Below are 13977 nucleotides of genomic sequence, written 5' to 3' on the forward strand. Positions count from 1 at the left end.
CCGATTGGTACAGAGTCCCGGTTCTGGGTTGGGGTCTGAAGAGGACCAAGGACGTCTCCTTTGTCCTCAAAGAGACCAGACAGTGGCCCTCTGAGTCCGGAGGAGTTCTCTCGGCACGGCCGCGACTTAGGACGAGAGGCTCCGGACGGATCTCGGAGAGCAGGAAGGAAAGGGAGGGAGGTTTCCCGTGTGACTTACTGGAGATGGAGTCCGGGGGAAGTCCAGGCCGAGGTCCAGGGCGGCAAACCGGGGAAGTGAGCTGGACCTGCCAATCGACTCGGACCCCGGCACCTCAGAGTCTGGGAGTTAGCCCGGGAGAGCTGCCGCTGCCCACTGCTTCCCAGGTCGTAAGAGGAGACCGGGGCGAGGATTGTCCGAGTCCGAGACCCACTCCCGGGTTTCGGCACCAAATCTTAGGTTTTACGCCGCCTCGAGGAAAAACCATGAGTCCAAAAAGAGACCAGATTAAACAGGCTTTATTGGGAGCACACGGGCGGGTTCACCGGCTCAGAGAGGGGAGCCGGAGAAGCCGCGCCCAACCTGGGCAGGGGCAAGGTTTTATACTTTTCTGAGGCAATTGTTGCTGGCCGAAACTGGTGGCAGTCGGGGCTTTCCAGGGTCAAGTGAAACCTGCGGTCTGTCCTGCGGTTTGGTCATTTTCCGGAGCCGTTTGTCCGGCAGAGATTTTTCACCGGGGTGGGGTGGTTTCCAGACGTCAGTGTGGATGATGGGGCAGAGGCCATGTGCTCAGAAAAGTGCCTTCTTCCCGAGCCCAGGCCCCTGCTGGCCACGCCCAGGATTTAACAAGACCCGACTTGCGCCTGGCCAATCGGCAGGGCCCACAGCCGGCTCCCCTCCCCTCACTATTCTCACGGGTGGCACTCGGTTTCCGGTCGCTGCGTCGACTGGAGGCCCGGGTCGGGTTAGCTACCTCAATAAAGGACCTTCTGCTTTTGCATCGGACTGACTCCCTGGCATGGTTTCTTGGGGATCTTGAATTCTGGGCATAACAGTGGACAGGTCAGCTTCTCACCGGCCCAAGAGAGGGAGGGGGTCCTTTCGCCCCGGGGCAGGGTGCCAGCGAATACCAGACACAACCTACAGGCCCCCATCCCTGCCTTAAAATTCCACCATCAGCCACACAGAATCCTGAACTGTTTACAATCACTAATAGTCTCCACAGCCACAAAGCTTTGGGGATCAAGCAGAAACCATTAGAGTAGCTATTTTTTAAAATATGTTTTTATTGATTTCACAGAGGAAGAGAGAGAAACATCAATGATGAGAATTATTGATTGACTGCCTCCTGCACACCCCACACCAGGGATGGAGCCCACAACCCGGGCATATGCCCTTGACCGGAATTGAACCCGGGACCCTTCAGTCTGCAGGCTGACACTCTCTCTGCTGAGCCAAACCGGCTAGGACAGAGTAGCTATTTTTTAATCTCATTTTTGTTTGCTAAAGAATATCTTTATGTAATAAACATAGTATTATAAAATAATCTAACAGAATTTATTGGTATAACTGTACTTGTATATTATTTGTAAGTAAATATCCAGCTGGGGGTGAAGCTTCAACATTTTTACTGATACGGGTGCACAATTGGAAAACAAATTTAGAATCATTTATCCTAATGCAATTGCCCTCCGTCCCCTGACCCCCTCCCCCGTCCCCCACCCCCCACCCCCCACCCAGGACATCTGGCATTGTCTGGAGACATTTTCAGTTGTCAACCACTGGGGGAGGGGTGCCCCTGGCATCTAAGGGTGGAGGCCAGGGATGTAGGTCAACATCCTACAGTGCACAGAGCAGGCTCCAGCACAAATAACTCTCCAGCCCAAAATGTCACTAGTGAGGAGGTTGAGAAGCCTGGCCTAAAGCACCAGACTCTCTCTTGATTCCGGCGTCTTTGCACCGGCTGCTTCCTTCTCCCCACTCTTCCTCATCTAGCTAAATTTACTGCTAAAACCTCAAAGCTCAAGCCGCCCCCTCCTCCAAGAAGCCATCCCTGCCGCCTATAAGCTGGGCCAGAGCCCCTCCTAAGGGCCCCTCCAGCCCCCTGTGCCGAGTGGGTAAGAATCAGCTTGGATCCAGGGAGTCTCAACCTTCAGATTTACAATGCAAATCCCTGCAGCCGCTGACCGCCGGGTTCGGCCGCCTGCTGGGACCAGGTGCTTTTCACAAGCACCTCCCCCATGCCCCAAGGCCTGTCCCTGGGAACCCGCAGCGGAGGCAGCCCGGTGCTAGTTCGCCTACTAGTTTGCATGCGAGGATTCCACCCGGGGTCTCAAATCCTGGCAAATATACACACGCGCGCGCGCGCGCACACACACACACGTAGGATGTAGTCACTACTTTCATCCCCATTTTACAGAGGAGTACACTGAGGTTCAGAGGGGACCTGGCCAGAGACTCAAGAAAGACGTAGGGGTCCAGGTCCTCGTTAGCGCCTGATCCTGGGGGGAGGGGAGAGGGCGAGGAGCTGAGGGACCAGGAGCTCGAGGGGGCGGGGGCGCGCACACCCGCAGCGGCCTGGGGATGCGGCCCCGCCCCCACGAGGGACGTGAAGACGCGGACCCCGCGCAGCGTGGGGACATGTGACCGACCGCAGCGGCCGCGCCGCCTCCCCACCCCGAGGTCTGCGCGCTCCGCCGCCGGGTGCAGACCCCCGCCGCCCTCCGCGGTTTGGGGCGCAGAGCAGAGGCGGAGCCAGGGCGGGGCCAGGGCTTCATCCTCCCCTCGCCACCCACCACCCACCACCCACCCATCGAAAGCGAAAGGGAAGGAAGGGCGGGGCCTGCCGGAGCCCCTCCCCTGCTCTGCGCGCGGCTGGACCGCGGGGCTCGTCCCAGCCGGGGGGCGCGGAGCGCGCAGTGCGGACCCTCGCGGGCACCTGCGCGGCGGCCACCATGTCTCAGGAAGGTGTGGAGGTAGGAGAGGACTGCGGCGGGGCCGGGGACCCGCGAACGATGCCCGGGAGGGACCAGGGCCGCGGAGGGGGCTTCGCACTTCCTGGGGACACCCTCCGAAGCCCAGACCTTCCCCCGCTGGCGCTCGTCCCCACTCCCCACCCCCGCAGGAAGGAGAGTGGCGGCCCCCTCCCCCAGAGCGACAGGAGGCCTCCTCGACGAAAAGCGGGGGCCGCAGGGTCAGGGGTCAAAGGCCAGGGGCTACCTGGCCGGCCTCCCTCCGACCCTGGGAAGCTTGCCCCAGTCCGCACCCTCCCCCAGTGTCCAGTGAGGACTTTGGCTTTTTCCAGGAAATGCCACGGAGGGTGGAGATGGGAGGTTCGGAGGCCAAAGCTAAGGGTCAAGTTCAGGCGGGGAGAAGGGTGTCTAGAAATGGGGGGAGGGCAGTGGCTCTCCTCCCCCCATCGGAGCCCCCCTGTCCCCACCCCAGCTGGAGAAGAGCGTCCGGCGCCTCCGGGAGAAGTTTCATGGGAAGGTCTCCTCCAGGAAGGCGGGGACTCTGATGAGGAAATTTGGCAGCGACCACACTGGAGTGGGCCGCTCCATCGTGTACGGTGAGCGGGCGGCAGGCTGGGGGTAGGGGACATGGTCTGAGGAAGGCAGGAAGAGGCCTTGAGATCCTCTCTTGGGAGGGTCTGGGGACCTGAAACTCCCACAAGGTCTTTCAAGGGTCCTTCACTTACACTTACTCTCCCCACCAGGAGTAAAGCAGAAAGATGGGCAGGAACTGAGTCACGACCTGGATGCCCAGGTAAACTGCCTCCCGCTCCTCAAAGGACAGGGTAACGGGAGGGAGAGCAGGGGGAACCCGGCCCGTCCATGGCGAGCCCCTCGGGGCACTGCCACGTCACAACTCATGGTCCCACCACATGTACTCACTCCTCAGTTGCAGGGAGCCTGCAGACAGAAGATGTCCATTACATGCTGATGCTATTAAATGGGGGAGAGACATGGAACTGGGCAGTGACGGGAGCCAGGAAGAATGTCATCATAGAGGAGGCGAGAGGTCAGGGAGAGCTTCCTGGAGGGGGTGTTGCCAACTCTTCAAGGCTGGAGGCTAGTGATCCCTGGGCATGCTGGGCATGGAGGGGTCAGAAAGGGTCGACCTGGAAGAGGGAATGGCTGAGCGAAGGAATGCAAACAGGCTGAGATGAGCAGGAGATGGGGCGAGAGAGGGGGCAGAGGAGCTCATGTGTTGAATGAATGAATGAATGAGTGAGTGAGTGAATGAGTGAATGAATGAATGAGTGAATGAATGAAAGCTCTGAGGCACAGGAACATCATGACCCCTTTGCCCTGTGGTGGCTTTGGCAGCTGATGCACTGTGGATTTTGCCGGCCTGAAAAGCCCAGCAGAGAGCTGCTGAAGAGTATAATAAAGCACGCATTATATTCTTGCATTTATACCTATAGAGTATGATAGAACATAATAGCAAAGAGCCCTGGCTGGTGTGGCTCAGTTGACTGAGCGTTGCCCTGTGCACCAAAAGGTCTCCAGTTCAGTTCCCCCTCAGGGCACATGCCCAGGTTCCGTTCCCAGGCGGGGTGCATACGGGAGGAAACCGATTGATGTGTCTCTCTCACACATCAATGTTTCTCTCTCTTCCTCTCTCTAAAATCAATACAAACCTATTTTTAAATAATAACAGTAAAGAGTAGCATTGATTGAGCACTTCCCTTGCAACAGGGCCCCAGGAATTTTACCTGTTGACTCATTTCATTGCCACAGTGGCCCCATGAGACAGGTCCTGTTATTTATTGTCGTTTTACGGATAAGGCAAGGGAGACACAGAGTGATGAAGTCACTAGCCAGGATTACGCAGCATGCAGGTGGCAGCTGGGATTTGAACCCCAGCCACCCAGTCAGGGTCTGAGCTCTGAGATACCCCTCATTAGGGACCCAGCTGAAAGTAATGGAACCAGGGGTTGGTACCTGCTTCTGTCTGAGCCCAGCGCTGGAACACTTAGCCTAAAGCAGTGTGGCCTCAGAGGGGCCGCCTGTCCCAGTGCCAGCAAGTGTGTGGCATTTGCGAGCAGGATGGGAGCACGGGGTCCAGGCCTGCGCCACTGCACTCTCTCGGGGTGATCCCAGGCAGGCTGTCTCCTGGCTCTGGGTCTCGGTGTCCCCATCTGAACAATGAGGATAACAAGTATGCTCACCTCCCAGCACTGCGTAAGGACAGCAGGGGTCACGCACCTGGCTCTCAGCTAGTGACTGCTGCTCCATCAGCTCCTTGTGAGTTAGGGACACTCCGTTCTTATATGGGGCCGGGACCCTCCCCCAACAAACGAGGTGAAAGAGCCTGAGCTGAATCCCCAGCCTCTGCCCCTGGTATCTCCACCCAGGACCCACCGGAGGACATGAAGCAGGACCAAGACATCCAGGTGGGTCCAGTATCTGGGAATGGGGGAGGCGGAACAGGGAGGACCCCCATGGGGGAGAGAGGGGTACATCCTAGGGGCACAAGGGGGCCCGTCTGTTGGGAGTGTGGAACTGACATGTTTATGTTGTTGGAGGGCTGACCACCCTCTCGTGCTCACCACCACCCCACCACCCCCGTCCCACAGGCAGTGGCAACCTCCCTCCTGCCGCTGACGAAAGCCAACCTCCGCATGTTCCAACGTGCCCAGGAAGACGTTATCCCTGCCGTGGATCGGCAGTTTGCCTGCTCCTCCTGCGACCATGTCTGGTGGCGCCGTGTGCCCCAGCGGAAGGAGGTGACAACCCAACCCCGGGCCTTGACTCCTTGACTGTCGTGTCCCCCATCCTCAGCATCTGAAGCTCTGACTGCAGATGTTCAGCCTCTGAGAGTTCATCCCCAATTCCCCACCCTGAGCTGGACTTCTGACCTCCAACTCGAGCTCAGCCCTTACCCCAGAGCTCTGACTCCGCAGTTTGACAGCTACCACAGAAATCAAAGCTGACTCCGAAAACACAACCCCAAATCTGGCTTCTGAACCCCCCTGACCAGTGATGTGCTCCTGGCAAATGCTTAAGAACCAACTCTTGCAGCATAGGCCTGGGATGGAGCCTAGATTTGTAGTGTTTACCAATTTCCATGGTGTAAATATTCCCACTTTGGCCAATATCAAGCTACCAGAGTTCTCTTCTGAGAGTAAGCCCACACCCTTCTCCACACCCACAGGTGTCTCGGTGCAGGAAATGCCGAAAGCGCTATGAGCCAGTACCAGAGGACAAGATGTGGGGTGTGGCTGAGTTCCACTGCCCCAAGTGCAGGCACAAGTTCCGGTGAGGATGCTGACCCCCACCTCGCCCCTCAGCCCTGTCCCACCCCAGCCCTGCCCTCCCTGCCTTGGCCCCACTGCAGTCCAGCTTCACCCTCACCCTCAGACCCTCATGGCCCTGCCTGCCCACAGGGGCTGGGCACAGATGGGGTCCCCATCCCCTTGTTATGGGTGTGGCTTTCCGGTGTATCCGACACGGATCCTCCCTCCGCGCTGGGACCGGGACACGGATCACCGCAGCACCCACACCCACTCCTGCTCAGCTGCTGACTGCTTCAACAGGCGAGGTAAGGACCTGGCCTGGCCTCCCCCAACTCTGGGTGGGCTACTTGGCTTTTACTTCAGCCCCTTCTTCCATGTCTTCTCTGGTGCCCCGAGTCTCTGTGGCCTCCAACGCTACCTCCCATTGCATCAGCCACCTTCCATGGTCTCGCGCATGAGGCTCTGTATTCTTGGTTCCTGTTTTGTCTTCTGAAGTCTCAGGTGATGCCCATGTCCCCGGGTCTCCTGTGGCTTTGACACCTGTGACTTTCACGTCTGAATTTCCTGTAGCTCTGAGTCTGTATCCTCAGCCCCTTCCCTCCCCAGAGCGCCCTTGGCCTCAGCCCCCTTGTCCCCAGAGTCTCATGTGACTTCAAGCTCCAGGACCTCAGAACCCCTCCTTTCCCAGAGCCCCATGTGCCTGGGACATCCTGCGCACACCCCAAGAGCCGGAAGCAGAACCACCTGCCCAAAGTCCTGTACCCCAGCGACCTCCACATCAGCAGTGGCTCCACGGTGGGCACCTGCCTGAGCCAGGGGAGCCTCCTAGAACACCTGGACAACCTCATCCTGGAGGACCTGAAGGAGGAGGAGGAGGAAGAGGAGGAGGAGGGTGGGCCCCAGGAGTGACCCGTGCCAGGTGTGGATGCAAACCAGACACAGTCTGTAGATATTTTGTGTTGTTATAAAATATGAGCTCAAACCGAGATCTGAGTGCCCTTGGGGAGCCACACGGGTTGGAGATGTTGGCAGGGGGATTCCTGGGTCCTACTTTCAGAGTCCTGGGGAGCAGATCCACAGTGGGAGGGTCTGTGGGACGGGGCTCACACTGAACCATAAAGGAGGTGTGGCCAGGACAACTTGGGCTCCTGCTGACAAACATCCCCTGGGGGACAGATGGTCACAGCCTCAGGGGCCGGATCAGCATGGCCGCCTTCTTGAGAGAGTAAGCCCCGCCACGAAACTCAGCCCAGTAGACACCGTCCTGGTAGCGGTTGCGGTAGTGGCCACCACGGTGCCACACACCATTGAGGTTGGAGTGGGCACAGGCATGGTACCACCAGCCTCCCCGGTGGTACAGGGCACAGTTACCTGAGGGGAGAGAGAGAGTCCATGTCCTCTCACCATAATAAAAGCTTCTACCAGTACCTCACTAGTGCAAGGCTTTAGCCAGGCATCCCCTTCCCCACTCCCACGCCCCCTGCCCCTGCCACCCCCCTCCCCATGGGCACTTTCTTCTTCAGAGTAATGGCCTTAATTCCTTCCCTATCCCCTTACCAAAGTACAAGTCACACTTTTCCTATCCTTTCTGCAAACGAGGATCTCTACCTCTCATTCCTTTACCAGGGAAAAAAAATTTCTACTTTCTTTCTAAAACAGTGGTTCTCAACCTGTGGGTCGCGACCCCTTTGGCGGTCGAACGACCCTTTCACAGGGGTCGTCTAAGACCATCCTGCATATCAGATATTTACATGACGATTCATAACAGTAGCAACATTACAGCTATGAAGTAGCAACAAAAATAATTTTAGGTTTCTGTTCTCTTGCATACCCTTACCAAAGCGAAATCTGACCCATCCCTTCCATTCTTTGACTAGAAGTACCATCTCCCTTACTCCCGCCCTCCTCTTCCCTCCACCCCCCACACCCCAATAAGAGCTCCTTACCAGAATAGGAGTCTCGGTCCCTATCCACAGTGCTGAAAGGCTTGTCATTGTGCCAGGAAAGAGAGTCTCCCGCATCTCCATGGTACTGGCCCAGCCGTAGGCGGTAGTGGTCACTCTCGGGCTCCAGGGAGAAACCATCATAGTGGGCGCGTGCACCACGGCCTCCCCAATCCTCCAGGAGCACCAGGAGCTCGTTGTCCCCACGGCTGGTCAGCTGATGCACAGGTTCAAGGCCCAACCAGTATTCCCCATTAGGCTGCCCGAAGCCCGCCTGGCAGGAAAGTCAGGGAGTTAGGAACAGGTCCCCTCCCCTGCCCAGCCCTGCCCCTGCCTACCTGCGCTCACCTTGTAGTGCTGCCAGGTAGTGAAAAAGTTGACGGAACCATCTTGCCGCCTCTGGATCACCGTCCAGCCTCCACCCTCCAGCTGTTGCTCACACCATGCTGACACCACGTGCCGGCCCAGTCGCAGCTCATACACTCCACTCTGCCCATGGCCTGCCCGGTGTGCCTCTGCACAATCTTGCCATGGGCCTGTGGGCACAGAGATATGGAGTAAGTACAGCCTGGACCAACCAACCCCTTATTGAAATAAGAGTCCTAATTTGCACTGGTCCCCTCACCAGAATAGCAGTGTTCTCTCTTCCATTCTGTCCTCAGAATTAGTGCTCCAGTACTGATTTCCTTACCTGAATAAGACTGAGTCACTCTTCCCTCACTACAGCACAGGTAGATCCTGGAGTTCTTAAATCCTGGTAAAATGATCTCACCAGAATAAGAGTCCTGAACATGGCCCTCTGAACCAGCTCAAATTCTCACCAAAGTAGCAGTGTTAAATTCCCTGACCCCTCATTAAAATAAAAGCGCCTCCTTCCCTGTTTTCATACCAGAGTAAGAATTTTGGTTTTTATCAGAGTAAGAGCCACAGCCCCTCGTTCAGTCACCAGGGTAAAATTTCCTTCAGTCCTCTCACCGTGAGAGGAATATACCATAAAAATCCGGGCTCATCACACCCCCAGCAGCCCTGCCCTCATCTTACCTGCTGGCTTGGTGGGGACTGCAGGGTGCCCTGCAGGTAAGGGAAAAGCCAAGGTCCCCTGCTGTCTCAGGGTCTGGTCTCTCTGGGACTCTGGGGCTGGGTCTAACCTGCTGTTGTCGCTGGTGCCACCCACCAGACTGACTGGAACCACCGGTACCAGGGGTGGTGGCAGGACCTGGGTGACCAAGAGAATCATGTGATTGCATTAACCCTCAGCCCAGGCCACCTTGGGCTCCTCCATCTCCATCTCAGCATCCAGATGGGTAGGAGGTCAGGCAGGGGCAGGAACTGATCCTCCCCAAATGCCCAATTCTAGCTTCAAGGACAGGCAGAGTTGAGCTTACATTCCCGCTCCCGTGTGCACGGCTTAACCAATCCGTGCCTCCAAATCCTTTTCTTTAAAGTGAAAATAATGAGTGCCTGCAACAATGAGGAATAACTTACTGAATGCTTTCAACAACCCTGTAAGGTAGGGACTGTCCCAGAGCAACAATCTCTTATTCAAAACCCAGGCCCAGACACGTGCCAGAATTCAGAATACTATGGCAGGAGTTAGGGACAGTGATATACAGCCTGCATTGTAACATTACATAACACCTCCAAAACATGGGGCTTTGGTCTTTATCCACATAATGTGCTTGCTTGAAGGATTCTAAGACTATTCATATGACGTGGATAAGTAAAGACTTTACGTGACCACCAGTTGCGTTTTGACCCGAAGGATTGTAGGGGGGAAATGTAGGAATCTGTGTTTTGGAACGTTTCGGGTTCAGGAGGCCCATCTTCCAGGCAACACGCACAGGGAGTGGCGGCGGGGCTACCGCGTGGGTTACCTGCTGCTGCCCGCCCGCGCCCCCCGGACACAGGCGCTCCAGGCGGGCGATGAGGCTGCTCTGCTGGCTGACGAGCTGCGCCAGCTCCCGGAACTTGACGTCCAGCTGGTGGAAGCGGACGGCGGCGCGCTGCGCCTCGGCGGAGGCGTTGAGCACGCGCTCCCCCAGCAGGGCCAGCGCCGCCGCCGGCTCCGCCCCCGGGCCCGGGCCCGCCTCGTGCTGCAGCTGCGCGCGCAGCTGGCCCAGGCGCGAGCTCAGGCCGCGGCTCTCCTTGCGCAGCGCGCGCACCTCGCCCGCCGCCTCGCCGTCCGCCGCCGCCAGCCGCTGGAGCTCGCGCAGCAGCTCCTCGTGGCGGCCCACGCGCGCGCGCAGCGCCGCCACCTCGCTGGCGTTCACGGCCTCCGTGGCCGGGCGCGCGGCCGCCGGCCCGCTCCAACACACGGCGCCCGAGAACTTCTGCTGCGGGAGCACGAAGGTGTAGGTGCAGCGCGGGGCGCCCGCCCGAGCCCAGGATGCGCCCAGAAGAAGCAGCAGCTGCAGCGCGCGCAGCCCGGGTGCCCACATGGCGGACCTGCAGGCAGAGGACGGAGGGGAAGGAGAGGGAGGCCCGGGAACCCAGACTCGACCCCCAACTCTCAGGCCGGGCCAAATCCAACTGCTCCCAATGCGTGTGTTTACACCTGCGTGGCTCTGGGCCCACCCAGGCCCACCTCGGTCCTCCCACCCCAAGGCTGGAGGCTACCTAACAATGGGATCCCAGCCAGGCCTCTCTCCACTGAGTTCCAGGCATCCTGCGGGGCAGCATTGGTTCAGCGAGCATTCACTAGTGCCTACTGTGTGCAAGGCGCTGGGAATATAGTCGGAAACAAAATAAAATTCCTGCCTGGTGTGCAAGGAACAAAATAAAGTATGAGGTTAATAAAGTTTTAGATAGCACTCAGTGCTAAAGATAAAGATCAGAGAGACATGAAGCAATTTGAAAGGAGGGAAGACCTGCTGGAGAGGTGACCTTTGAACAAAGTCCTGAAGGAGGAAGCCATGGGGATGTCTAGGGGAGAAGAGCAGCCCTGGCGGGGGGAACAGCATGTGCAAAGGCCCTGAGGCTAGATCACTCCTGATGTATTAAAGCAGTGGTTCTCAACCTTCCTAATGCCACGACCCTGTAATACAGTTCCTCATGTTGTGGTGACCCCCAACCATAAAATTATTTTCATTGCTACTTCATAACTGTCATTTTGCTACTGTTATGAATCATAATGTAAATATCTGATATGCAAGATGTATTTTCATTGTTACAAATTGAACATAATTAAAGCATAGTGACTAATCACAAAAACAATATGTAATTATATATGTGTTTTCCGATGGTCTTAGGCGACCCCTTGTGAAAGGGTCGTTCGACCCCCAAAGGGGTCGCGACCCACAGGTTGAGAACCACTGTATTAAAGGAACCTCAGGAGGCTGGAACAGAAGCAGGGCAAGTATGGTTAGAAGGGGGTGAGGTGGGGTGAGGGGCAAGTCTCACTAACTCAGTCTAGTAGTGGACACCCCATTTCCCATGTCCTCATCAAAACTGACTGGTGCCACACCCACACCCCAACACCCACATGCCCCCGGTCTGCTGTGTCCCCCAGGTGTTTGTTCCCCAGTTTACACAGGTGACCTCCTATGAGTGTCCTCACTCAAGGTTGTGTACTCGTAGCCATCACCTCTGACCCCGTAAGGTCCACACACGGGCCCCATTGCCTTCATTCCTGGGTTCACAGCCTCTGAGATGGGGACAAACCTGACTCCCATGTACACTTGCCAACCCAGAACACATCTCACTCGTCCGCACATCACCTCTCTCTGTACTAAGTTCTATGACCTAACCCGCACGTCCTGGTGGCAACACGGGCACATGTCCATGGTCTTTATCGTCACACACATTGCCTCGTTCACATATTCAGCAAACACTCCCTGAGTGCCTGTTGTGTGCCAGGAGCCGTTCCAAGCGATGGGGACACAGGCATGACCAACAGACAAAATCCCTGCCCTCATGAGCTTGACATCCTGGTTGGGAAAATGGACGATGGACAGGTCAGAGGGTGATAAGTGCTTAGAAGGAACCTCAAGCCGGGAAGGGGTGGGAGTCCTGGGCTGGGGTGGGTGTTTTAAATAGAAGGGTCAGGCCTCTATTTAAAGAGAAGATGACACTTGAATGAAGACCTGAAGGAAGAGAGAGAAGGGGAAGAGCATTTAGGCAAAGGGAACAGCAGTGCAAAAGCCCTGAGGTGGGAGCTTGCTTGATATGCCCAAGGAATAGCAGGGAGGCCTGTGTGGCTGGAACAGTGAGCGAGGGGGAGAGTGGAAGGATGGAAGAGGAGAGAGGTGAGGGGGAAATGTGTGCAGGACCCTGAGAACCTCCAGGAGGACTTGAGTTTTACTCTAACTCATGTGAAAACCAGGAGGGGTTCTGAGCTGGGAAAAGGCCCGTTCACGACTAAACTCACACACCAAGCAGGAGCTTCCAAGGGCAGCAGGGAGCAGGGTCCTCTCCTAGCGCACCCCCCCCCCCCCCGCCCCGACACCAGGTCCCACTCTACAGAAAAGGACTGCATTTTCTGGAGCTAGAGTGTGTAACACCCACTGCCTACCAGGGTCTCAGCCTGAGGTGAGGAGGAGGCCGGGGAAGCCCTCCAGCCAAGGAGAGGCCCAGGTCTCCCACAGGACAGAATTGGCCTCCACCTGCCCTCCCACCCTCCTGCCCTCTCACCTCTCACAACCAAGATCCTGAATCCAGCGAGGAGGCCCGTAGCAGGCACAGAAGTCAGAGGAGGAGCCAAGGGTCCAGCAGGGGCCTCTGAGCAGGGGAAGGGAAGAGGCCAGTGGGAGAGCAGGGGGGAGGAGACTTGGTAACCCCCCAACCCTACCAGCCCCCCATCAGAGCCTGGGACTACAGCTGGGATGCTGAGCCCAGGAGCTCTAACTGTAAATATTTAGCATTTTCCGCATGAGAATTGAGGCCAAATTGCCAGACCCTCCTGCCCAGGCCACCAGAGCCTGATAACACAGGTCAGTGCCCTGGACATTCCCCCCGTAGCAGAACACAGAGCGTGGGAGGCTGCAGGCCCCAGGAAGCCGGGAAGATCCAGCATCAGACACATGCACACGCACAGAAAAGGACAACAGCCAACATCAGCAGTGGCACCTGCTGTGTATTAGGCGTGACTCTAAACGCTTTACACCTTTTATCGCATTTAATCCTTGCAGCCTGAGCTGGCTTCTATGCGTAGCCTCATCTTGCAACAGGGAGAACTGAGCCTCAGAGAGGGTGAGTGACTTGCTCACGGTCCCACAGGCCAAAAGGGTCCACAGTGGGATCTGGCCCAGCAGCTTGGCTCCAAAACTTGCACGTGTATATTGCGACAGTCACACACCCCTTTGTGCGCATAACAAGACACGCAGACCGCTGCACAAAGCAGCAAAGATAGACAGATAGAATCTGTGTGTGCGTGTGTGTCTGGGTATTTGCCTGGCACGTGCATACACACACTTTTTCCAAAGACATAACTGGAAACATGACACAGATTCAGGCAGCAGTGTTCAAAATATGTTCACACACACACACATATACATCACAACTTAAAGGAAAAGATCCTGCCGAAACCGGTTTGGCTCAGTGGATAGAGCGTTGGCCTGCGGACTGAAAGGTCCCGGGTTCGATTCCGGTTAAGGGCATGTACCTGGGTTGCGGGCACATCCCCAGTGGGAGATGTGCAGGAGGCAGCTGATCGATGTTTCTAACTATCTCTCTCCCTTCCTCTCTGTAAAAAATCAATAAAAAATATTTTTTTTAAAAAAAGGAAAAGATCCTGTGGACTGATTGTGTCTGAACCTGTGTGCCAGACATTTACACACCCAGGTACACGCAGTCACACACTGACAAGCACAGAGATGCAGATCAGTGTGCTCCCAGTTG

The 13977-nt window shown here is 56.6% G+C and overlaps 2 protein-coding genes across 2 annotated transcripts; one reads left to right on the plus strand and one right to left on the minus strand.

The window, feature by feature from the left end:
• The first annotated feature begins 2729 nt into the window (after positions 1–2729).
• SHFL (shiftless antiviral inhibitor of ribosomal frameshifting) lies at positions 2730–7185 on the plus strand. Its single transcript, XM_036314853.1, has 8 exons — positions 2730–2933; positions 3403–3526; positions 3674–3723; positions 5318–5356; positions 5540–5689; positions 6118–6221; positions 6350–6504; positions 6888–7185. The coding sequence occupies exons 1-8, from the start codon at positions 2913–2915 to the stop codon at positions 7106–7108; spliced, it is 864 nt and encodes a 287-aa protein (XP_036170746.1). The 5' UTR covers positions 2730–2912; the 3' UTR covers positions 7109–7185.
• Positions 7186–7300: 115 nt separating this feature from the next.
• On the minus strand, positions 7301–12901 carry ANGPTL6 (angiopoietin like 6). Its single transcript, XM_036314852.1, has 6 exons — positions 12772–12901; positions 10017–10587; positions 9184–9358; positions 8491–8678; positions 8146–8416; positions 7301–7570 (listed from the first exon to the last, which is right to left on the minus strand). The coding sequence occupies exons 2-6, from the start codon at positions 10578–10580 to the stop codon at positions 7380–7382; spliced, it is 1389 nt and encodes a 462-aa protein (XP_036170745.1). The 5' UTR covers positions 10581–10587; positions 12772–12901; the 3' UTR covers positions 7301–7379.
• Positions 12902–13977: the final 1076 nt, after the last annotated feature.

Source organism: Myotis myotis, unplaced genomic scaffold (genome assembly GCF_014108235.1).
Source record: "Myotis myotis isolate mMyoMyo1 unplaced genomic scaffold, mMyoMyo1.p scaffold_m19_p_6, whole genome shotgun sequence".
Classification (NCBI taxonomy): domain Eukaryota; kingdom Metazoa; phylum Chordata; class Mammalia; order Chiroptera; family Vespertilionidae; genus Myotis; species Myotis myotis.

Excerpts from the sequence above, each read along its gene's own strand:
- ANGPTL6 (XM_036314852.1), bottom strand. The coding sequence starts at position 10,580 with ATGTGGGCACCCGGGCTGCGCGCGCTGCAGCTGCTGCTTCTTCTGGGC. Across the intron at positions 9,359-10,016 it reads GCGCGGGCGGGCAGCAGCAG|GTCCTGCCACCACCCCTGGT; the intron begins GTAACCCACGCG and ends TTGGTCACCCAG. Across the intron at positions 7,571-8,145 it reads GGACCGAGACTCCTATTCTG|GTAACTGTGCCCTGTACCAC; the intron begins GTAAGGAGCTCT and ends CTCTCCCCTCAG.
- SHFL (XM_036314853.1), top strand. The coding sequence starts at position 2,913 with ATGTCTCAGGAAGGTGTGGAG. Across the intron at positions 2,934-3,402 it reads TGTCTCAGGAAGGTGTGGAG|CTGGAGAAGAGCGTCCGGCG; the intron begins GTAGGAGAGGAC and ends TCCCCACCCCAG. Across the intron at positions 6,222-6,349 it reads AAGTGCAGGCACAAGTTCCG|GGGCTGGGCACAGATGGGGT; the intron begins GTGAGGATGCTG and ends GCCTGCCCACAG.